At 37.2% G+C, this 24,279-nt stretch overlaps 1 protein-coding gene across 1 annotated transcript in view; it reads left to right on the forward strand.

Moving 5' to 3' along the window:
• Nucleotides 1-18,087, forward strand: part of parga (poly (ADP-ribose) glycohydrolase a) — a 24,883-nt gene extending 6,796 nt beyond the window's left edge. The window contains exons 5-15 of the mRNA XM_016678693.1: nt 2,012-2,134; nt 3,536-3,690; nt 7,069-7,148; nt 7,238-7,298; nt 7,423-7,498; nt 10,610-10,757; nt 13,402-13,480; nt 13,619-13,727; nt 13,886-13,991; nt 15,637-15,765; nt 16,869-18,087. Of these exons, the coding sequence (XP_016534179.1) occupies nt 2,012-2,134; nt 3,536-3,690; nt 7,069-7,148; nt 7,238-7,298; nt 7,423-7,498; nt 10,610-10,757; nt 13,402-13,480; nt 13,619-13,727; nt 13,886-13,991; nt 15,637-15,765; nt 16,869-17,041 (1,239 nt within the window). The 3' untranslated portion in view covers nt 17,042-18,087. The remainder of the gene's footprint in view (nt 1-2,011; nt 2,135-3,535; nt 3,691-7,068; nt 7,149-7,237; nt 7,299-7,422; nt 7,499-10,609; nt 10,758-13,401; nt 13,481-13,618; nt 13,728-13,885; nt 13,992-15,636; nt 15,766-16,868) is intronic.
• The last annotated feature ends 6,192 nt before the right edge of the window (nt 18,088-24,279 follow it).

Raw genomic sequence — 24,279 nt, forward strand, 5'->3', positions numbered from 1 at the left:
TATACATATTTATTTATGTATTTATACATATTTATTTTATTACCCTACAGGAAACACTGTTGTTAATCAGTGATTGCAGGTTTGCTGTTTTGACCAGTTTTCCACCATGCTATAAAGTCATTTTTATATTTGCCTATCTGTCAGTCCACCTATCCATTGTGGCTTTTAAAATTTGTTTTAAAATCCTTGAGTTGAAAATCTGAGCATTTGGTAATAAACATGTGAAGGGAACCCTATTAGTTAATCTAACAAACTAAATTTCAAGCAGATTATTGTGAATTTAAATGAAACTGTTGTTCCTCTCCTCACTCAGGATTGCCTTATTAAATTCAGAGCAACATTTTGTTCCGGGGGCGGAGGGGGGTGTAATTGTATGGAGGCGTATTGCCCCGGAGCCAATGATTGACGTTCCTCTCAATGTGTAGCAGCCATTGGAGGGGGGAAAAAAGGGGTTATCCAAATTAGAGCTTGTCTGTAAATCGTCGTAGTGTTTCTCTCTCAGCCGAATGAAACTGTCACCATGTCACTATCTGATGAATGTTTGTGAGGACAGAGCAGGGTAACGGTCCAAGAGTAAGTATAACTGATGTAGCTCTTACCAATGAACCCCTGACAGTGAAACAAAAAAACCCAGCAGTTTGTGTTTGTTTGTGAAACCATTTTTACTTGTGTAATGTCTTTCCCCTCACAAAATTACATTTACCTTTGAACCAGAAGATAAAAATCACCATTAACCCATAATCTCTAATTACTAGGACTTGTTGGAGATACTTTAAGACGTTTAAATATGGAAATCGCATGGTTTGCCTAAGCATGTGGGACTGTGCTGCTGTAGCTGTTTAAATGCAGTCCTTTCCCCTTTCTGCCATCATCCTGCTGCATCACCACCTACCATCTATTAGTCCCACAGGAGCATTTTATGATGTCTGCCAGCTCATTACTTCTGACAGCATTTAGTCAGACCTGCTCTGCAGCCATATAAATGCTCCTCGCTAAGTCAACCGCAGAAGACTTCCTCTTGAAAATCAACCAGCCTGCCACTCTCCCCACAATTGGTCATTTGCATTTTGCTCCAGAAGGTCCATTTAATCAGTGCCAGCTCCCCTGCTTACCTTTATAGAATAAGGCAAGTGATTGATGACGGTGACATTCGAAGCCACTACACTCATAAATGATTGTGTTGTAAATCTGGGTGTATGATGGAAAACCTGGATGTTTATTTTAGAGGGAATTGCCCATGGATGCTGAGGTAAGCTGCCGCTGAAGTATGGGTGCCTCGGTCACGGCGGGCTCATTTTCTGATTGATGATGGTTTCCTCTGAAAATGCGTTCTGTGCTGCGAGTGGCTCAGCAGCATTTTTTTTTATTTATTTTTTTCTCCTTTTAAAACGTTGGGACTGTTTGATGTCCAAGAGGGGTAATGGCAACGTTTTGGAAGACCACATGGACCAGAACAGTCTGATTGGTCCTGTCGTTCCTTGAGTCCAGCAGAGAGAGCGGGGAAGTGAAATCCAGAAACTGAAATGTAAAAAAGAATATGTAAATTAATTATGCATGTGGAAATAAAGCAGAAGGGGGGAAAAATATGACGTATTTATTTATTTATCAAATAAATGAATATCGTACATGTTTAAAAATAGTTTATCTTGAATATAATACTAAAATGTGAAATCATTTTAGGCATTTCAAATCTGAAAACAGGGAAAATTATAGCAAAGCAGCTTGGAGGGGAAAACGGGTGTAAAGAAATCAAATGGTAAATGATTCAAACTTAAAGGGTAAATTAAATAAATGGGTATCTTAACACTAGCATAAAATAAAAATGTCAATTTAAACAATATTTCAGCATTTTTTTAACTAATTAATTTGCTTTATTATTCTTGCAGGTTCATAATCATCATATTAACCTCTGTTTGAGAAAACCTTTTGTTGAAATTTGGCCGTTAGTACATGTAACAATTTCTAGGAAATACTGGAGGTTCCTGGAATATATCAGATTGATAAAAATTGACAACCCTTCTGTATTTTGGCTTTATTTCAGTATCTTGAGCTTTGTGAGCTGCAACAGCTGTTTGAGGGCATACTACCTGATATGGTCGAGCTCGCACTTAGTGCACCTCGCCTCTGCACAATGGTAAGCATTTTTCTCTCTTAATTCTTAGTTTATGGCATTGCAGACTGATTTTTTTTCTTTAATACTCTTAATATACAAACATTATATTTTCTTTTGTACGCATTTCACTCAAAATGTTTTGTGTTGCCTTGTTTTTTTTTAAATTTGAAGGTTTTGTCTTAGATTAAATCGTGTGACCGAGTCAGATTACCTGTAGTAAGAGGTAAGAAAGACAACAATTGAGTAACCTGGTTTTACAAACTTTGGGTACATATTTGTTAGATTAGCTAATCTAGTCTAGCATTAGATTAGCTAATGTTGTGTCAAGAGAGATTTGTGCAAAAGATGATCATTATATTTGAAGGAGATCCAACAATTGCTTTTCATTTATTTAATGATTGATCTATATTATCCAAAAATGCATCCAGCTTACATCATTTTAAGTGTTTTTTTTTTAAATTATTATTTTAAGTCAGGGCTTTACAGTTATTAACTTTCAACCCCTGCATCAAGCCCTTTTTATGATTAAACAGATTAACACATGACATATGTTTGTTTGTTTTTAGGTGTTGCACGCTCTGGTTGTTGACCATTTGTCATTCTTTCATTGCTGAAGTTACCATTCTGCACCAGGGATTCCTTTCATTGAGAAATACATTTGGCCTAACCGGGCCTGATACACTGACCATTAAAGTCCACAGACCTCTTTTAAATTCCTGGTACACACAGCTGGTCCTTCTTAGAGGTCCGTCTAAATGTCATCTTCATTTGTCTTTGTTTTCAGACTCTGTCATCCATTATAGCGATACAGGAATTATTACAAGATTGGTATTTTTGTAATTGCATTATCTATTGCAGAGTCTTCAGTTAATTCAATTCACTGAATTCAACTCCCACTCAGAAAGGAGAGGAAAAAAACAACCCTGTGGTTTTCCAAGCAAGTCAGCTGTTCACCACCGTTAGTAAAACTGTAAAGCTGGAAAGTATAAAGATTGTCTGTAGTATTGGGTTTAAAAAGGTAATGTTTATGTGTGTGTGATTAGAGGTGGTATCGATCTGCCTACTTGGCGGCCTTGGGAGGCTCTTTAGCCCTAATCGGTAAAGATTGATGGGCCCCATGTGTCTGACTGAACGAACCTGAGGGAGAGCAACAAAACCGGAACCTTAATTACTACCACTCATTTAACTAATGGAGCCCTCCTTATCTCCTGCTTGCTATATCACTAAACTAATTTTCTGAGCTCATCAGCCCTCCAACTTGCACTGTTGCACCCACAAAACCTTGTATCTATTTTCAGGATTCACCTTTGATTGGCTGGTATTTTAGCCTTCCAGCTTTCGTGTGGTTGCATCGACATCATCTTCTAGTCTTATTATGCTTCTAAGTTGTGTGTTTATGTTCTGTTTTTTGTCTCCCTCCAGCCAATTCCTTTACTTAAGTCAGGTATGAACCATTCCCTGACTCTGTCTCAGGAGCAAATAGCCTGTCTTTTGGCCAACGCCTTCTTCTGCACATTCCCTCGACGCAACTCCCGCAAGTCGGAGTACTGCAACTATCCCGAGATCAACTTCTACAGGTAAACAAACACCAATGGAGACACGATTCTTGAAACGCAGCACTCACAGTATTGTAAGCGGTGCTGGGTCTCCCTAATTCAGGCACATCACGAAAATAAATGCCTCGTTGAATTTTTATTTTATTTTATTGTAAACCTTTGCTTGAAACAGGAGAGAGGAGGGCTCAGTTTGTGTTGTCTGTTGCTAAGTGTTAACGCTGTCATTTTAATTAAACGCTTTGACCAGTATTAATGAAAGTGTGAGGAATATGTTGCCCAAAGGCAATGTTTTCATTGTATTCCTCCCATTCAAGATAACATGACTTCCATCAGGGGGAGCTACTGCCCTGAAAACCAGTCAAATAGAAATCATTGACAATTTTACTCAGTTTGACTAATTCTGTTTGTTGGCCTGCGGATTCATTACTTTCCAGTTAGAATGTCAACTTGTAGGTTAGTTTACTGATGGACACGAAACATTTAGTTTTGTTGTCCTTGACATAACTTCATCTATCACTAGAAAAGGTTTTAGGCTGTGGGCTGAGATCTATCTTTTTTTTTTTTCCCCCTGCTTCTGTTATGTCCTCGATGTGGGATGAAGATTGTAGTAGGTGTGTTTTATAAATTGGTGTTTTCTCTTTCAGTCAGCTCAACAGTAAATGGTCTATTGAAGACAAAACAAAGCATGAGGGCTAATTGCAGCACTTTGTCTTGACTGTTTTAAAGTACACACTTGCCTGGTTTTCTATGACTTCATATAATTTTGAGGTTTATGTGAATTTTAGATGCAAGTGTTGATGAATGTAAATCCTTCAAGCTAAATAATATCCATAACCCAGGCAGATACAAATTTGAAATTATTTAGATTCAACCAAGACGAAAGAGATGATTGATAGAAAAATCAGGACAAAAGCCCTAAATTTATTTATTTTATTTTTTTTTTTGTTTGTGTAATGTAATGAGTTGAAACCTTTGTGTTACATTTCTGGTATGTCCGTAAATTTGACACACAATTAACATCTGCAAAACCTGCTTGTACAAGTTGTGCTAAGAGGAGTTGGTCTATCACTGCAGCTATTCAAGCCTAAAATACCACATCAGTGCAAAATATGTTGTTGAGGCACAGATGTCCACAACACTAATATCAGCATTCACAGTCCACATTTCTCAAGTATTTTTTTTTTTTTTTACAAAGTTACATGGATGGTCAGGGGTTCCTGAAAGCTGATTGGTTATAATAATACTTTTGGGACTCTTATTTTGAAGTAAAAAAGAAAGAAGTTCTTTGCTGTATACTGATGATTTTCTGTGTGGTGGTGTGATTTGTAAAGCCTAAAAATGGATATTCTTAGTTTTCTCTAAAGTTTCTAAAATTTTATCATTCATGAACTCTGTATTCTGTTTTGTCTTGTTCTTTGAAGTGAATCGTTAAACTTTCTAAAAACCTAACAGGGTTTTTTAAAGACATTTCTCAAAGTATAAACTGATCTTGTTGTTCATAAAGCCCCTTAATGTTAGTATTTAGTTTTAACACAGCCATAGCAACTGCAGAATTACAGTTGGTGAGATTTTTTCTTTTATATACCATATAGGTAAGGTATATATCACTTTTTTCTGTGAGAAAAAAAGTGAGATTTTGCTACCTGCTTTGTCTCAATTTGGTCAGTAAATGCCTCATTATAACAATACCTTTTCCAGATACTACTTTAACTCAATTTTCTTGTTTTCTTGGAGCTCCTCCTTCTAGTTAGTGATAGTAAGGAGTAATGTAATAACACCCAGTTGTTGCCTGACAGACTGGAGTTGCTGTTTTTGAGAAATCTTAAGTGTTATGAGATAAATAAATAACACAGCTAGGTGATTAGTGTTATTTTATTCTTTGAGTTCACACAACACCTTTCCAGTGTTGTGCTTCTGTCTGTACTTTGGTCCTATCTTTCCATGCGCTATCTGCAAGAATGCTGTAATAATATAAACATTGATTCAATTGCATAGCTGGCTTTTTAGGACCACTTGGACCTCCTATCAGCATTTCTGCCAGCAGCAAAAATGCAGGACAGAGCAAGAGCGGGCGGGGGTTGGCAGTGGTCTTTCTGAGAAGATGAAATAAGACAACCACTGCAGTCTAAAATGGGCCCTGGATCGTTACCGACCCTCCCTTTCTCCTGGTAATTGAGGGAGTGTCCGTCACTTTGCTTATTGGCTACAGCAGCTCTCCGTCTTGGACAAGCAGAGCAGCAAGCAATCTGCTGATTGCTGTTTTGGCAGAACTGTCAAGGTTTGTCCTCTGCTAAGTGATGGATGTATTCGAGGGGCAACGCAGAAGGCAGCGGACTTCTTTAACTTGTGTTTTCTGCTGTTTGAGAAGACTGTGACAGGAACCATGTTTTACGGGCGAAAAAGTTTGATGCACTGCTTATTGTTTGAGTGAAAGAAGTATACGATCAGTAAAGATAAAACTCACACAGCCTGTATGGTGGTTTCTATACAACAGATTAAGAAGCAATTAAGGAATTTGATTAAATTGGCATGTATGCTTATTTAAAAATGTTAATTATATTTAGACATTTTGAAAAAAAAATATGGATGCACCCTTTTATCTTTGAAAATATATACAAAAGGATTGTAACTTCCTTTTAAATCATTGTTGTTGTTTTTTTAATAACACTTTAAACATCACTCTGAACCTATTTCTCATCCGCTGTGTCTCTAAAGCTCATTTTCCCTGGTGCAAGACTTACTGTTATCGATCTAGGGTGTTACAAATCTTTTTCTTATACTTGGTGGAGAACTGAAGTTGTCCATTTATGCTTGAATTATATTTAATAAATGTTTATCACTAAAGGGCTTTTAGTGCAATACGTTTCTCATTTCATTGCATTCCTCTGCTTTAAATCTTAACTGAACTGAACAGAAAACGGTTGGAGATAAATGATTAATTTAAATAACCAAAACCTTATGGTGTTTTTAATGGAGGGTGTCCCAGTATGTGGTGATTTAAGCTTTCCGTCCACCACTCCTTGCTTGTTCTTCCACCTCAGTTTTATATTCCCACAAACCGAAACATCGGCAGGCAGTGTTGCTGTATTAAGGAAGGAAGGCTGGACCAGACATTGTTTTTGTTGGAAAGCTTGTGTTGTAGATGATGTGTACAGAGATTTGAAAATCTGAACTTCAAGGTTCAGGTTGATATGCAGTGATGTTGGTCTCGTCTAATCTGAGCAGCAAATCTTTTTCAGGTTTTTTGCAGGGTTCTCTAAAAAGTGAATTCCTCTTTTTATGTCGGAAAATAAAAAGTGTGCTTTTATTATTAATTTTTAATAAATTACTGAGTTAACATCGTCATGTAGAAAAAGCTCTTTGTTGAAGTCAAATGTCTGTTCATTTTTTTCATTTCAGGTTGTTTGAAGGTTCTTCTCCTAGAAAGATTGAGAAGTTAAAAACTCTGCTGTGTTACTTCAGGAGAGTTACTGAAACAAGTAAGACCCAAAAATGATTTATTTTTCACCTAAATGATGTCCTTGTTATAGAGTTAATGAACCATTTTATTCTTTGCGTCTTTTTCAAGGACCTAATGGTCTTGTTACATTCACAAGACAAGCTCTTACCAGTCCACCAGACTGGGAAAGGTAAACACCACTCGTATTATTCACCAAATCTATTATTCAAGACTGGTAAATTGGGGAATAATATAGGATTTTTCATTCATCAACATACACAAGTAGCAGTCGGTAACCGAAAATGTTTCTGAAGTTCTCAGACTCAGCTGAAGCGCCTACATATAACTTGCAAGGGGACAATTGAGGATGATGGATACGGGATGCTTCAGGTAAGGATTCCTGTGCAGCTTTGCATTCAGTGCAAAGATTAATTTATCATGACTCGATAATTGCCTGTAGTCACGAATGACTTTCTTTTTCAGACTTTTAAGGCAGAATTTAAGTTTCAGCTTTTATGTGCATACCTTTTCTTTTTTTTAATACAACTTTGTGTCGTTCAGTTTGCAAACTTAAGTCAAGTTGAGATTGTAGTTTGCAATTTTAACACTCGTTTGCTTGTGATATTCATACTTCAGGTCTGTCAAAGTCTACACCGTCTTCCCATAGGGACGGTCTCATCCTGTTAATCTTACCAGGTGTTTGAAAATGCCAAAGGAAAAAGCAGAAATCCCTCTGGTGGCAGCTTGGAGAAATAATGTTAAAAATATTACAACATTAATAAATAAAAAAATGATCAATAGAAGAAAAAAAGCAGTTGTGCAACCAAATACTGTCGTTAGAATTTGATCAACAGAAAATAATTGAAGTCTTAAGTTTTTCAGGTAAATGGTGAATTTTTGCTTTAACTTTGTGTTGGATTTTGTACAATACAAGTAAATGTTTTGGAGGGGGAATAGATACTCTTAATAGAGAAATTTGACAATGACCGGAAATTTTCATTTTTGCATTTTTTTAACCTATTTTCTGTCTTTAGAACCATTTATGTGATTTTTGAGCTTTTTGGTTCCTTTTCAGCACTGATATTGTTCAAGGTTACACACCTATCATTAATCAGCAGCCTTCTTGCTTCATAACAAGAAGAAATAAAGTGGTAAAAAATTATACTATTTTTTTTTTAAAGACCTATAATTACCTATTTATTTCTCCCCACTGGATTTTATCCTCCTCCTCTGTGTTCCTTTGCTGCTATTGCATTTATTTATTATTTTACTGCAGTTGACAGTATTTGTATACACATGAGCAGCTCGGATAGGCAAGGGTGGAGGGGAGGACCCCTGGGTGTGGGAGGATAGAGGCAAGATGGCACATGGAGAAAATATAAATGACGCGAGTTAGGCATTGCACTGGGATGACCCAGTGGGCCAAGAGTCCTGCAAGAGAATTGACGGCTACCTCAGCAGGCCGGACAGTGGCTGTGTGCTGTTTGAATGGGGCAGAGCAGGCTGTCATCCTGTCAGGGGGTGAGATTGAAGGGGGGAAGGGGGCCGAGGTCAGGAGCTGAACCAGAGATAAAGGTGAGGAGTTGGGTGACTGGCTAGAAAACATGCACATACAAACACACTTACTGTCACACAGATTGACGTAGCTGCGGGCCACTGAGCAGAACCCTCACTTCTGACAGCATGTATAAGTATCTGCCCTGTGATTGGACGGACTGTTCTTTTATCTAAACCACACAAACAAGGATGGCGATTTAAGGATGCGTCGGTGTAGCATCTGTAAAATATTCCCTACACCAGAAGTGTTTACAGATGATTACAGAGAGAATTTTTGGTGGGAGATTTGAGCGTCCTCAAGTTATTTTTGCATAGAATTGTTGGATCTTAGATTTAGGCCTATGTATTAACAATGCTCTATATTATATGATCAGATAATGAAGCGATGTTTCAGAATAAAGATGACATGAGAGCATCGTTTTACAACCTTCTCGTGTGAAAAACTTTTCTAATTTTAGCAGTTTACTTCTGTTCAGTTTAATCCAAATAAATTCATCACAATTGTACATTTTTAGTAATTCAGTTCAACAAGTGAAGTATGTCCATGTACTCTACCAAATGCATTCAATACTTGAATTACTGCAACGATGCTGTGTAGCATGGATGCAATCAGTTTGTGTTACTGCAGAGGTGTTGCAGAAGTCCAGGTGGATTTATTCACTCCCTTCAGTTTCGTCTGCATTCTTGGATGTGGCGCCTCTCATCCTCCTCTTGACAATATCCCAGATTCTCTTTAAGGTTTTGGATGGAGGCTTATTTAATATGCAAGATTTCTGAGGAACAGAATTTTGGGTCTTTATGAGTTTTAAGACGTAATCATAAAAATGACCAGAAATACACACTTTATGTATTCCACCATATCTACTAAATCTATTTCAGTTGTTGAATTTAATTGGTGAAATAAATAAAATGTTCTCCACTTGGCTTTTTCTGAGATCATGACATGTTTTACTCATTTGACTGGCTGGAAATGACAAAGGATGGTCAAATGTTGTCCTTTAGAGATAAAATTCAATACTTAGTCTCTCAACACAGCTTTACTGTTGTTCAGATTTTCCACAGTTGCTCAGCTGTACATTATGCATTTCATTGGTATTTATTGTATCTATTACAATTTCATGTGCATTGTTTTTGTTTTGATTTTCTAATCTGATTATCACCAAGGAGGAAACGGTCATCCTTAGACATTTGTTTGTATTAAACCTCCTCTGTGGGTGACGGCTAATGGGAAAATAATAGTTGTTTATTCAAGTAATGAGTGACAATAGCAGTTCCTGTCATCAGCATTGCATAAACGACCCAAAGTGCAAATATGTATATAATGTTTTATTGTATAGTGTCACATGCGACTGTATAAGTTGGGTGTGCTGGCAAGTTAACTCGGTATAAGTTTTTCATTTTTCTGCAGCCAAACTAAAATCTACCATTTCTAGACCCATTACTGAATGAGGTAGCAGCTTTTGTTTGTCAATGCAAATAAGGCCGTTTCCTGTGGAAGCATTGGTAAATACGCTTATGAGTATGTGCTATTGTGTTTGAATAGTGCTGAAAACACAAAAGAGCATAAACAATATCAATACATCTTTTTAAATATGATTTAATGTCACTGCGTGAAGTTTAGTGATAGAAAAACCACACCTCTGTATGCAAGCTTTATCAAAAAGGAGCCTTAAAAAAACAAACAAAAAAAAAGACTGGATACAAGTTATGATTTTTTATTGTTGCTTTTGTTGTTTGCAATAATTATGACAAAATATATTAAAATGTCAAGTTCATATCCTTAATTTAGCAATAAAATAAGCTAATAAGCCAATACACAATATGATTTCAATCTTTTTGAGCTGGTTGATTATTTAGTGTTAAAACCTAAAAATACAGGAGGATGTGCTTTCCTTCGTCAGTCTTTGCACCTTACTTGTATCTCTTTCCTTCCCCCCTCATTAGGTTGACTTTGCAAACAGGTATGTAGGAGGTGGAGTCACAGGACATGGACTGGTCCAGGAGGAGATCCGGTTCCTCATCAACCCTGAGCTCATCGTTTCTCGCCTCTTTACTGAAGCTCTGGAACACAATGAATGCCTCATTATAACAGGTGTGTGGTTACTCGTGGTCTTTTTAAAAGAAAAAGTAAAAAATCATAAGAATTCAGACTTTAATTGGTTTTGACTTTAATTACTTGAAACAACTCTGTCTAAAGTCATAATTGCACTTCTTAGTAATTATGAGGTATCAGCCTTTATTTATTGTGTCAATGCGATGCAAATTGCGTCTACACAATATTTATCGTAAAGTCATGTGTCTTGACTTTACGCTTTTGTGGTGCTGGAACTGGAAAATCAGTCTTAATTTTAAACCAGGTCATTTAAACCATGTCAAAACTTCACTTGAAGTCATGTTACTTAACCAACTTGTTTTCCAAAGTCACATTTTTACTGTGAACAGTGCATCTGTCTGCTAAATACTCCATTTGATCTGAAAATTGTGCTTTTCTATATCTTACTCTTTAATTAATAATTAGTAATTTGTCTCAAATGAGCATCTCAGTATTGCTTAATTTGAAATCCAACTCGACGCACATGATCAATGGAGCTGAATAGTGTCGACTCTTATTAACCCAGTGGGATTTCTATGTAGCTCTGGAAGCAGAAAGTGACCGAACCCAAACCACACACAGGACTTTAGATGGGGATGTGTTCCCTTGTCGACTTGTCACATTTATCTTCTACCTAATTAACAAAGTAGCTAGTTCACTCATGACAATATCCAATTTATTTCCACATTAGGGATATTTATTAGGAAAACAATTTATCACAGAAGTCCTTTTGTTTCCACAAGAGGTGACGCGGTGCTCACATTACGTCAGATAGTATAACTCACAGATTCTGTTATCTTTTGACAGATAACAGAATCTATTTGACATTAGCTCATTTAATCTGAATGAATAACAAATACAGAGAAAAAAGCAAGAGTCTCCACCACTGTTTCCCTTTTGTATTGGCTGAGTGTAAACGTTAAAGGGGAGAATCTGATATTTAAGCCCATGCACCACTTTGGTCATTCCCCTAAAACAAACAAAAAATATAAAACCATTGAGGCGCCATCTTGTTTTTTCTGAAACTCTCCTTAGCGACCTTCATTGATAAGCCCCCTCCTTCCCTCCCATCTCTCCCTTCCCTCCTCCCTTTCCTTCTGCACTTAACATGATTACATTTAGACAGAAAGGAATTTATTGCCCAACTCAGGTCGTCGCAACCACTAATGGAATGGACCCATTACGCCATATATTCATTAAAAACCTCCAGATTATTCTATGCACGTATGCAGCGTTTCCTTTTAAACTCTAATTTTAGTCTTTATGTCTGTCCCTAGAGCTCCTTAACAGAGCTCCTTAAGAGCATTTAGAAGTTTACCTTGAGATAACTTGAAAGATGGAATACAAATGCTGATGCGAGTGAGTTTGTAGACGGGAAGGTAGAGATTCCCTGATACAATCTTGTGATGGAAGTTCGTCTGGCAGGATGCCGTCACGGACATTCAACAAAATAAATTTGATTAAGGTGAAGAAGGAGGTGGTCAGTTCCTTTGATGGATGAAGCGATATGGGTGGCCTGTTCTGTGGGTTTGCAATGCCATGATCACTACATTTCTCTTTTCTTCATAAAGTAAAGGAATTATATTTCAAAGAAAAAAAAATGACTGTCATGCCTCGGCATGAGCTGTGTTTTTGGGAAGAACCAGGAAAGCGATGTGCATCCTGATGATTCTTAAGCAGACATTAATTTATTTGAAATGGGTTTGAAACGACGCCAGAAATAAGATTTTATACTGCTAAAAGGTTCTTCCTATGGGCCAATAGCTTAACTTTTTTTATCTAATTTTCATGTTTTATTACACTTGCGTTAAAAAAAAATAAAGAAAAAGAAAAACGAGTTATTTATTTTTTTTTATATTAATAAAACATTCACCAACAGCTTCCAGGAAGCATAAGTGATCAGTCTAAAGTTGGTCCTTCTTAATGAGAGTCTATGTTAGCACTGCATGTCAGTGCATTTTGATTCCTATAAACATTTTAAACTTTAAAATAAATTTTTCTATACAATGTCATATATAAAATAATGGCAACAAGAGCAAAAAGAACACAACTTCTTGATGTGTAAAGTTTTTGGCTATGCAGTACTTTTTAAACTGTTTTTCTCTGTGATAACTCTGCTTTAAGACAAAACACATGCTTCATTGCCTTTTTAAAGGACACTGATATACCAACTGGGAAATTCGGATACAACTTTCCGATTGGGAGTCAGCTTCCTGTCTTGAATCACACCCATCCGGTAGCTTTAATAGTTCCACCAGGGATTTTAGAGCCAGAACCAAAAGCTTGTTGTGGTAGATTTATGTTGTAAATAAAAGTTAAAATCTTGCTGATATACATGTGTATCATACTTGATTAATCTAGTTTGACAGAAGGTTTCCTTATTCCGGAGTATCTCTTTCCTATGTTGGCTAACGGCTTTTAATTTTAAACCTCCCAAAGAAGATTACTTATTAAATCAATGGGGGTTTATTTATGACAATCCAATAGAAGCCGATACTGTGCACTCGCACAGGGAGCGTAGAAAGCACTAAATCTGATTTAGGAAATAAGGCGCTGAAACAGATTTAGGCCCGCTGTGTGCTCCCACTGTCGAGCACTGAATAACATATTTTTGCTCCTTGGCTTTGCCTTTGTTTCCCTGCAGGAACTGAACAATACAGTAAATATTCTGGTTATGCCGAGAGTTACAAGTGGCAGAAAAGCTACAAAGACGAGACGCCAAGGTATTTTCTACCTTTGTTTAAAACATGTCATTTTTTCAGTAGTTTACCAATCCAAAGAAAGTGGGTTGTAATCACTTGGAATGTAAAGGAAGAAAGGCAGATAATGGCCGCCCGTCTTCTGCACTGCTATGTTTCCAGGGACGACTGGCAGAGAAGGTGTACAGAGATTGTGGCCATTGATGCTGTTAAATACAGACACTTCCTGGAACAGTTTCTTCCTGAGAAGATCACCAGGGAACTGAACAAGGTGGGGAAAAAAGGATAAATCATATGTACTTTGAAAAGCTCTTTGCATGTCTCATTTCCACATTGTATTTTTCTTTTTCTTTATAGATTTATCACACGTTTAAGTAAATATACTGTAGAAAGCGTTGCTTCCTTCTAATCCCTGTGCATATTTTCTAGGCGTATTGCGGATTTTATCGAAGCAACAGTAACGTCAAGCACCTCCCCGCTGTAGCCACTGGCAACTGGGGCTGTGGAGCCTTTGGTGGAGACACGCGCCTGAAAGGTATTGTTAGTTGAACTGCTCATATGTGTGCTAAATAACTTCATTTGGTAGTTAAAAACAATTTGCTAGTTTAAAAAATATATATTACATTAATTAGAGTGATTGATGAGCACAACAGACAAGCATCTGTAATGCTTGTCACAGCCGTCAAGGCTCCTGCTGAAGGAATCCCACTGCTGTGCAGCCTGTACAGTAAGACACAGGAACGGATTCGTGTCTGATAGTCAATTAGCAGCTTTCCCAAGGTGTCACCCTCCCATTACTTGCTTTCTGTTTTGGATCTGCCCAAAAAAAAAAAAAAAAAAAAAAACACAGATGGTTCCCATTAAAATTGTGATTGATTATTGGAAAGAGACGATGTAAGTCGAAGCAGTTATTTCTGTGAAGGCTTTCAGAAGGTTCATAAGTAGGAAGTGTACACTGTCCATTCACCCGGCCAGTTGGTTTGTCAAACTCTTTTTTTTTTACTTTATGCACTGATCAGAGATTTTGTGGCTGATTTTCTGACCTCTGGATTTTTTTTAAAGTTCTGAGCATGTGGGAAAGCAATTTTCCAAATTCACCAAAAATATGTCTGTTTTTTTTAATTAACATTTTGTGATTTTTACTTATTTTTAGCATGCTCCATGACAGAAAAAAACTCTTAGGAGTTTACTTTCTTTCAACTGCTGATTCACAACAGTTAAAACAACAGTTTTAGTGCTTTTAGACATTTCTGCATCCACTGATCATTCATACCCTTTTATTTTGACAGCAAGTAACAAAACTTGGATGTGACTTTTTAATCCATTGAACAATATATGGAGGGAGCTGTAAGGTTTGGGTGACGGCAAGGAGGTCTTCTAACCTCAACTACTTGGTGCTCATTGTAAAAGATAAATTATGTGTCCTCTGGGTCTTACTCCTTCAATTACAAGTTTTATTCTGAAGAATAAAACTTGAGCTGGTAGGTTGAGCCACTCACTGATGGGAAGAAAAAGGCTGGATTTTAGTTTCCAACCATAAACTGTTTAGTCCTGGTCACAAGTGGATGTCGGTTTTCATTTACAGCATGCTATCAATAGACCCACTGATCTTTTAATATTTCCCAAGGACTTAATCCATCCAAATATTGACATTTGAACTTTCTGCCTCCGAACCCCAGCCAACATTAAGAATAAAGGATATTTCTATCTAGAGCTGGTATATTTAGAACATAATTGCTATATTTACAATTAAACATTAAAAATGGCTTACTTGACGTATGTTGACTACATAACACTAAGCCATTGTTTTTTTTTTTTGTTGTAGAGATTAGAAACCTTTCTGTAGATGATTTGTTGGTCTTGTGAGGCGATAAATCAGAAAACTATAGCAGCTGTTTTAAATTATTTAAAAGCCTTAAAACCTCATTTACAAAGACCTGAAGATTGAGTGCTGTTGATGAGGCTATTCTCCTAGCAAAGCATTATTTACTGTTCCCATACAAATTGCTCCCGTCACTCATTTTCTCTACTGCCCGAAGCCACACCTTTCTCAGCGTTTGACCAACTACTCAGCCCGATAGAAGTGGTCAAATGTTCAAATCTGAAATTATTAAAGCTTATCCAGTTTAGTGTTGCTGGTTTAAAGATTTCTTTTGACATGCTGCTTCTTTGCCTTTCAGCTCTGATCCAGCTGATGGCAGCTGCCGAGGCCGGGAGAGATGTCGCGTACTTCACGTTTGGAGATGCTCAGCTTATGAGAGACGTTCATGAAATGCACACGTTCCTCGCCGAAAGAAGAGTTACAGTTGGTAAGACACAGACATACATCCTAAAAAAAACATGAAACTTAATGATTAGTCAAGTTAGGCTATTAATGTTGGCTGAATAGGTGCACCTTTTAAATGTCCAGTTCTCACCTCATCTAAAATCAATTTAAAAAAAGACCAGTTCTCATTTCAGCATTTATGTTAATTATTTTAAGGTTACGGTTTTTGGTACTCTTCAATACTTAGTTGACAAATATCTGTCAACAGTTGTAGCAAACTGGAAATGTCAGGACTTAACTTTTATCATCTTCTATATCTGGATTACCACAATAAATTAAATCAAAGTATGGAGAATATAAGTGAGTGTCTCAACTTTATTTTTTTAATTCTATTATCTTTGCCAAAAAAGTTAACATTTCTAGACAAGCACTTCTCTTGTTGTTTATATTTAATTAGCACCCTATATCTTTAAAATGCCACATATTGAGCATCTTATTGATTGGTTTGGTTTTATACAACCTAATGAAATCAATTTACATATTTTCTTTTTTTCCTCTTAAATATATATATATATTTTTCAATCCCGTACTCCTGTGACTTTCACTTTAATTTTCAGAAATTTGTGAAACATTAAATTAGAAAAATGTGGTATTTTGACATGTGAAATGTTTAGGAACCCACACTATACAACAGCTGCTGTTAGTAATCGACTGAGATTTTCCATTTTGTCATCAACACACAATCGTCTATATGCATATAACAGAAACGCACAAGTTTAGTCTTTTAGACGGTAGCTATTGTCTGAGCCCAGCCATTCAGGCTGGACAAACCAGCATCGGCTCTCTACTCCCCGCTTTTCTTCCCTTTTTTTCTTTTGCTGACATTTATTGAAGCCTTTCAGAGAAATTCCCCTCCAGCCATCCATTTCCTAAAGTGGAGTTGCTGTGCAGAAAAAAACAGCTCATGCTATACGTGTCTGTGTCTGTACGAGATTTATAAATGATCCAAAACACACTTTCATTTTTTTTTTCCTGCTAGTTCCAGTCTCTCGTTCTTTGCCCCTCAACCTGTTAGTGCTTTTTGTCTCTGAAATGCTCATATATCCTTTTTCGCTGCACTTCTTCTTCTTCTTTTCCCCATCGCAGGACAGCTGTACAGCCTCTTCATCCAGTACTTCAACGAAGAGTGCAAGAACTGTCGCACAACGCGTCCCCACGTCAGTCTTTACAGTTTCATCTTTGAAAAAGTCTCCGCTCCCGCAGCGTCCAACCCTGAGCAGGATTCTAGGATGTCACATGTGACACCAGAACCTCAATAACAAGCCAAGAACTGTAACTTAAACTTTGTCCCACTCTATGTGTCTGTGAGACAAAATACAGCTTCAGAAGGTGTCAAATACTCAGTCTTGTGCTTAAAATCACCTTTTCTCACACACACGCACACACACACACACACACACACAGACTCCCTTTAGGTGTTTGGTTCTGACACAAGCTACCAAAGCAGGGTTTTGTCTTTTTTGCTGGTGGTATTATCGGAGCCTCGTATTGTGACACCACGTCTGGTGAAAGGTTTCTGAAACTAATAGCAATAGTGAATCCTTGTTGCTCTTTGAGGCCTTTTTTTCTTAAGTGCGATCTATTTTATTTTATTTTTCTTTAATACCAATTACAGATATGGCCAAATATCCATCATATGCATGATTGTGATAAAGCTTCACTGTTGAACTGAGGAAATTACTGTAGTAATTCCCCCAGTTTTTTTTTTGTTGTTTTTTTTTGTACTTCATTGTTATTTTTTTTGAACAGTTTGTCTCCTCTGTTTTCTTGAATGCAGAGAGAATGAGATGCTGTACTGTAGTCTATGCATGGAAAACATTTATTTATCACATATTCTCCAGATGTTTGCTGCTCTTTTATAAACTCCGAGGCTGTAAGACCCCATATGTCGTCTTTAAGGCTTGTTTCAAAGCGTCACAACAATAATCACTACTGCTAGAGTCGTCTCAGATGGAATATACAGGAAATGAACGGTCACGGTCATCGTTGACCTTTGTTGCTGAATAACTTTACAGTTATGAAATATAATCAGTGCTAAGCACAGTATTATCACTGTATTTACTTATAGATTGTGAACAGATAACGAAGCGCACGAAAATCATTATTTTTATCAAAGTTTTTACTCAGTGTTTGGTTTGATGTGGGTATGGTATTTTATGATTTGCTGTATTTTCTTACAGTTTGTTTGAATGATTGGCTTAGACAAAAATTTGGGATGTAAATGTGCTGAATGTTGTATTTTAGGTTGTAATATTTTTATCATTTCTTAATTAAAACATCCCAATAAAGGAGTATTTCTTTGAGATTTATATGAGTTTGTAAGCTACAACAAAGAATCAACATGTTAAAAATAAGCCGGTTTCAGATATAATTTTCCTCTTCGGAATCATTTTGCAAATGCAGGACAAGTGGTAAAGTATTTGTAGCCTATGAACATTTCAGCATATTGCCGTGTTAAACCACAAATTGTGTTTTTGGGAATACTTTTACAAACCTCTTGGTACACATAGACGGATCCATTTATCTTTACGTGTAATTGGACATTTTTGTAGACCACATTTCAAATTAGGTTTATTGGATTTTTTTTTTTTTACAAATTAAACCAAAACTGTCTAAATAGTAAAATAAAACTAATATTACCAAATTCTACTTTTAATCACTTCTGCAGCCTCAAAATTATTGAACACCCTAAAGAAAAATTTTAATTAAAGCTCGCTTTTGCAAATCAGGTGTAATCTCAGGGACTCCTAGTGGAGGTTTTCATTAGTTACATCAGATTGAGACAAATATTTAAAAAAAATGACGTTTTGATGCTTCTTAGAAATAACTCGGTCAAAACGGCCAAAATCAGTTCAGGAAAAGTTTGTTGCCTTTCAAGTACAAGGATCTAAAAAAACAAAAAAAAGTCAAATAAATAATTGAATCATTTGAGATGTTACCATTATTTCTTTCTCGATAGGACGTACACCTACAGTTCTCAGGGAAAAAAAAAAAAAACTCATTCAGCCTTCAGAGTGGTTTTATTAGATGAATAAGGGTTTCTACATAACCCCATGACGCAGGCCTTCATAAATGGTGTGTAGGCTTGGCTGAGGTAACTGGATTACACATTATCTGTGTCTCCTTGACTCTTTGTACTGTGCCCTGCATTGACCAAATGAGCTGTGGTCTCATGTACTAAATTAATTTAGTTGGGCAGATTCAGCAATTGAGGGCTACTGCAAGCCTTGTTTACCTCCACCAGATATATTTTTTTTATAAGCCAGCTACAGTGAGTTAAAAAAAATTCAGACACCAAATTTGGATTGAATGTGGCAGGCCGTTTTAATAAACGAGTAATAATTTTATAGAAGCTGCAGTTTTAAACCTTTTCTTAAAAATGTATATTCCCATAAACAGACTTTAAAAAAAAAAAAAGTTGTCTTTTTGCAATACTCAAAAAGTGAAATGGGTGACTCGGTTCGCTCCTGTGATCATTCTGAACAGAATCCTATTTAACGACATGCCTGTAATGTTTCCCTGAGGCACCTCTCTTTTTGTCATCAAACATTATTAATAAAATGCCACAAAGCAGCCGGTCTTCACTCCATCTCTGTCCGGCAACAAAATCACTACAACAAAGTGGCATTTCAATTCATAATTGCCTGACCCTGCATTGTGCAGGTCAGCTGCAGAATAGATGCAAATAAAAAAAAATGTAAAGAGGAAACCTTCTTGGTGTTTCCAGTAGTCAGAAAAATATGCAAACAGGTTGATGAGTAAGTATTTCTTTAAAGTTAGAAGGTTTATGCAGCATTTGATCTCGGAACAGTAAAAACAAAAAAAAACTTGCTCTTATTAGATATGTCTGCAGCATTCTGCAAGTGCTGCCACCTTCTTTTTTTTTTTTTTTACCCATCTCAATGATGTTATTGTCAAGATTAATGGTATTGTTCTCTATGTGCCAACGAGTATGAATGATGAAAGTAGATGAGAAGGGGAGTAGAGTTGGAGTGGGGGGGAGAAAAGCTGCTGGAGAGAAAGAAGAGAGGGCCAATTATCTTATTGTTTAACCCACTCTAGGTAGAGGCCCATCAATCTGGAAACACTTGCTCAAATGACTCATGTTCAGCCTCTATAAAAGTTTAATTGGTCTATATAATTAATACTGAAGAAAAAGATGTGATGTATCCTAGACTGAAAAATCGTGTCTGCGAGAGAAATGGGTGCTCGGGCTTATAAACACAATTTCTATTATATATTTGTAATATTTCCTTTGTGGCCCTGGAGATGAGGAATCCCCGTGTCTCACTTGTGTGGTAGAGACCCAGAAAAAGCAGGAGATCTGGCGAGAACGAGTTGTGGTAACGTTTGTGCTGGGATTCTATCGTCTCTGTCGAAAAGCAGCAAAGAAATGTTCATGGGCCTCCACTGGAGCTCTTTTTCTGCATTTTTAGTCTTTGAATAGTTTCTTCCCTAACATCCAAGGCTCTGGTCCATCTGGTGAGGCATGTGGTGAGAGACAACCCCTTCCTCTGCTCCGGGGCCGAGAGTTACCCCAATCACCAGACATGGCACAGAAAGAGGCGTAGGACAACCTGGATGTTTACTCGCATCAGATCAAATGCGTCGCGCTCTCCCAGGCCAGCTGTAAGACTCACGCGTTCACATCAGCTTTCGATGCAAAGTGGGTTTGATATTTACTAATGAAAACGCACTTTTAAAGTTCTGTCTGTCTGCAGAATCACAATCTACCTCTTTAAGCTGCAAGCAATTACAAGCGTTTGCCACAAAATCCACTTCCACTTGGCAACTTGATCCGACTGGGACTTTGTTCTGCTTATAGGATGTCTGTACTTGTATTAAAATAAACATGCAATTTGTTTGTCACTGCAAGGAGTTTAGCAAATTACAATATTAAACTTTACCCAAGTCCTTTTTCTTTTAAAGGGGAATATCAAAGAGACTACTCAAACAAAACAGGTGGTAACATTTCTCCGCAGCCTCAAATTAATTCCAGGATCTATCTGAGGGATTTATTAAATTCTGTCTTTTGGCAACGGCGTCTTTTTCATTCTCAACTAGTTTGCAGTACTTACGGAAATGTGTGTGCTCACATAAAAATGTAAGTGCAATGCAGTGTTGGCACGCAGTTAATCTGTAGTAGCGCTAAAAACTATTAACATTAGATAAAAGCCAGACTTCCTTATTTTTCTTTACATTCTTTTCATCTCCTTGTATGAATTTGTAAGTGCATGTATTAATTAGCTTTTATCACACTAAAGTAAACCTTAGGAGAGCTTTGACTCCTTGATCAATGAGGTATCATTGAAATAAAGGTGCTTTCAGTTTTACAGCAAAGTGGAACATGATGACATATAATTTGTCAGGTTTTTTTTTATTATTATTTAAACACAATGCTTATCTCATTGCATTATTTTTTTTAAGGAAAGTTAGGGCAAGCTGCAATTGTTTTAGGACCTTAAAGAAGATGATTGTTTATTTGCAGTTCTGGATATCTTTCTTGACCTAGAATTAAGAAGGAAATGCGCAGCAAAAATGTTTGATTGTATTGTCCAGGATCACATTTCCATTCACAATCTTGCTGACCAAAAATGGCTTCAAACCTTTTGTCTTCTTGAGGATTAGTAGATTTAAAAAAAATAAAAAATCCAAGCTTTACCTGCCGTATCCATGTATCTCTTCAGAACGAGTGAAAGAATTTCAGATTAAAGCGTCTCCCCTCCCACAATCTTCACCAAGCCTGTGTTGGGCAGCGTAATGCTGCCATTAATCTCGGACTCGGCTCTCGTTATTCCCCGTTTCGTTTAGTGGACAGCGGGCCGGAGGACGCAGGATGCCCGGAGAAGGCGATCGAAGTGTACGGTAATAGTGAGCACAGAGTCCTAGTTACTGCTGGCTGCTGTTATCAGAGATCAGTATATGCCAGGGCGTAGCGTCGCATTATCTATTATCACAAAGACCCGCAGCTCCCTAATGAAAGCTAATGATGGACGTCATGGTTCCTTATTTGTTCTACAAGTCTATTCTCATCCCTCTTTGTCTTCTCCACAGTTTATAATATGGTTTGCACCTGTCTCCTCTTATACAGACAGTGATCTTGAGCCTCACCAGTTCTATCAGGTGGGCTTTTGTTTGAACAGGAACCTGCTAAATGTCTGTCCACTAATACTGAAAATGAACCTTCACAATGCACAATGCTGGCTGTTCAATTCTCTGAATCTCTTTTTTTTGTTTTTTAAAACCATCTCCATTTTATCATCCGTCAACCTATCAGCCCAGATTGCATTGTTGAAGTCAATTAATTGTAACGCATGCTCTGGATTTTGAGGCATTCTAGGGCGACTAATGGTAATTTAGATTATTAATTAATCTTTTAGTTCATATAATTTTCATAAATTTATTAACCATTTAGTGTGTAGAATGTGAAAAATTGCCTTTTCAGTTCCCCACTTTCACTAGAACAACCATTAGCGATCTCCAAAATTATAACAAGTATTTTCACTTACACGCATATTTGTACATTGTCAAATGTGTGTAAAAGAAGTTAATATTCTAGTTTTGATAAACGTATCACTGAAGCTCACTCAGACCACTGTGCTTATTGCTATACTTCTCTGGGTTTTTTTTTTTTTTCTCTGGGCTTTTGTTTACAGTTGAATGATTCAGATTGTCAAACAGGCAATGATAAAAAAACAAACAAACAAAAAAAAACAATTTAAAACGAGCTGATCGAACCTGTGGGAAAGAAAAGAAAACATTTGGCCCCTAAACTTAACTGGTTGTATCAAACTTGGTGGCAGAAAATCTCAGTTGGATTTAAGTTCAGACTAGCATTTTGTCTTATTGCTGAATTACAAACACTGACCTGAACTGAAGCAAGTGGGAAGGTTGATCCATGTTCCTTGTTTTCTCTTTGTGTACAATGCCTCAGAGTCTTAGAGGCTCAGAGTCTTAGAGTCTTTTCTCCAGACTGTCAGTAATTTTGTTATTCGTCTGTTCTTGAATTTTAACCGATTGACGTATGATGTGTTGCTTTGTGGTGCTTTTTTTTTTTGGTTTTATAAGTTTGGTAATATTCTGGCCTTGTTTGGGATAGTGAGAATAAACTTGACTTTCCAAAAATAAAAATAGTTCAATAACTATATGAAGACATTGGAGGACTTTGTACCATAAATCCTGGTTGGATCGGTTTTTTCCCCCTTAATGAACAAAAATATATCTTTAAAGAATTTAAGACTTTTTCTGATATTGAAATTTATTTGATGACGCAAAAATACCTGAAGCAAGTACCTTGTGGTGTATATATATATTTTTTTATAATACTGAATCACCTTATTTCTTATGTATATCATGGAGCCAACTAAGAGTTTTTTCATGAATTCAATGTATTCCCAAATGTGCCATTTAAAAGCAAACTGTTGATAATCCCACTGTCTCTACACCCTACCAGATTTAGGGGCAAACTGACAGTGTCTTAAACATGATGAATTAAGTAACTGGTTGTGTGGAGAGTCTCTGTGAGTCTAACAGACTGAAGACGTCAGCGCCGCGTCCCCAGGGAGCTGCAGAGCCCACATGGTGTTGTCATGGTATGGAGGCAACGAATGACACATGAACAAAACCAGCCCCCTTTTCACTGTGCCTGTCTCATCTGTCCCCTATCATTTCTCCACCGGCCCATCTTTACTGACAACAACCAACCCCCCCTAACCCCCCCCAGCTCACAGCGACATACATCATAGTAACTAACCAGAGCTTTCAGGGCCTTTTCTCTTGTCTCACATTTAGCTCTGACATCTACCTTTCCATGTCCGCTGCAATATGACGCATGGATGTATCTCTCTGTTTACGAATTTATTCCAAGTCTGCTTTTCCTTAAGTTTTTTTTGTAAAGCTACTCTTCCCTCATCCTCCACAGCGCCGATTCCCCTTGCAGTTCTCAGAAGCTGAGCATATTGGCACGTTACAGATGAGCGAGCCTGCTCGCGTTTCGCGATGTACGTTAACGGCATGGTCGAACGGATGCAGTAGCTGTATTTGGATGAGGTGCTTCTGTTGCACCTTGCACCCCTTTTTCCTGACTAATGGGGTCCCGGGGGCAGAGCAGAAGCATGTGAATATGTGTGTGTACATAGGATAAATGGAAAGAGAAAATTATAAGTTTCAGGGTGCAACCCTTTAAGAGGAACAAAACTGCCGTAGCTAATCATTACAGTGCCTTGCAAAAGTATTTATACCCCAATATTTCACATTGCAACTTCAAGCTTTACCATCAATGCTCCTTTGGCAAGAAAGCAAAGCACAATCTGGCCTTTTATAAAAGAGAACCAAAAAGAAAAAGCCATAAGATGTCCTGCACGTAGGGGAAACTTTTTGAAAATGTGGAACAAGATGCTCTCATACCTGAACTTTCTAGCCAACAAATTTGCTGATGTATTTTGTTTTAAACCAAGGCAAAAATGTTGGTGTTTATCTGTAGTTAAATATTTGTTTT

The sequence above is a fragment of the Poecilia formosa genome, unplaced genomic scaffold, assembly GCF_000485575.1.
Source record: "Poecilia formosa unplaced genomic scaffold, Poecilia_formosa-5.1.2 Scaffold188, whole genome shotgun sequence".
NCBI classification, from domain to species: domain Eukaryota; kingdom Metazoa; phylum Chordata; class Actinopteri; order Cyprinodontiformes; family Poeciliidae; genus Poecilia; species Poecilia formosa.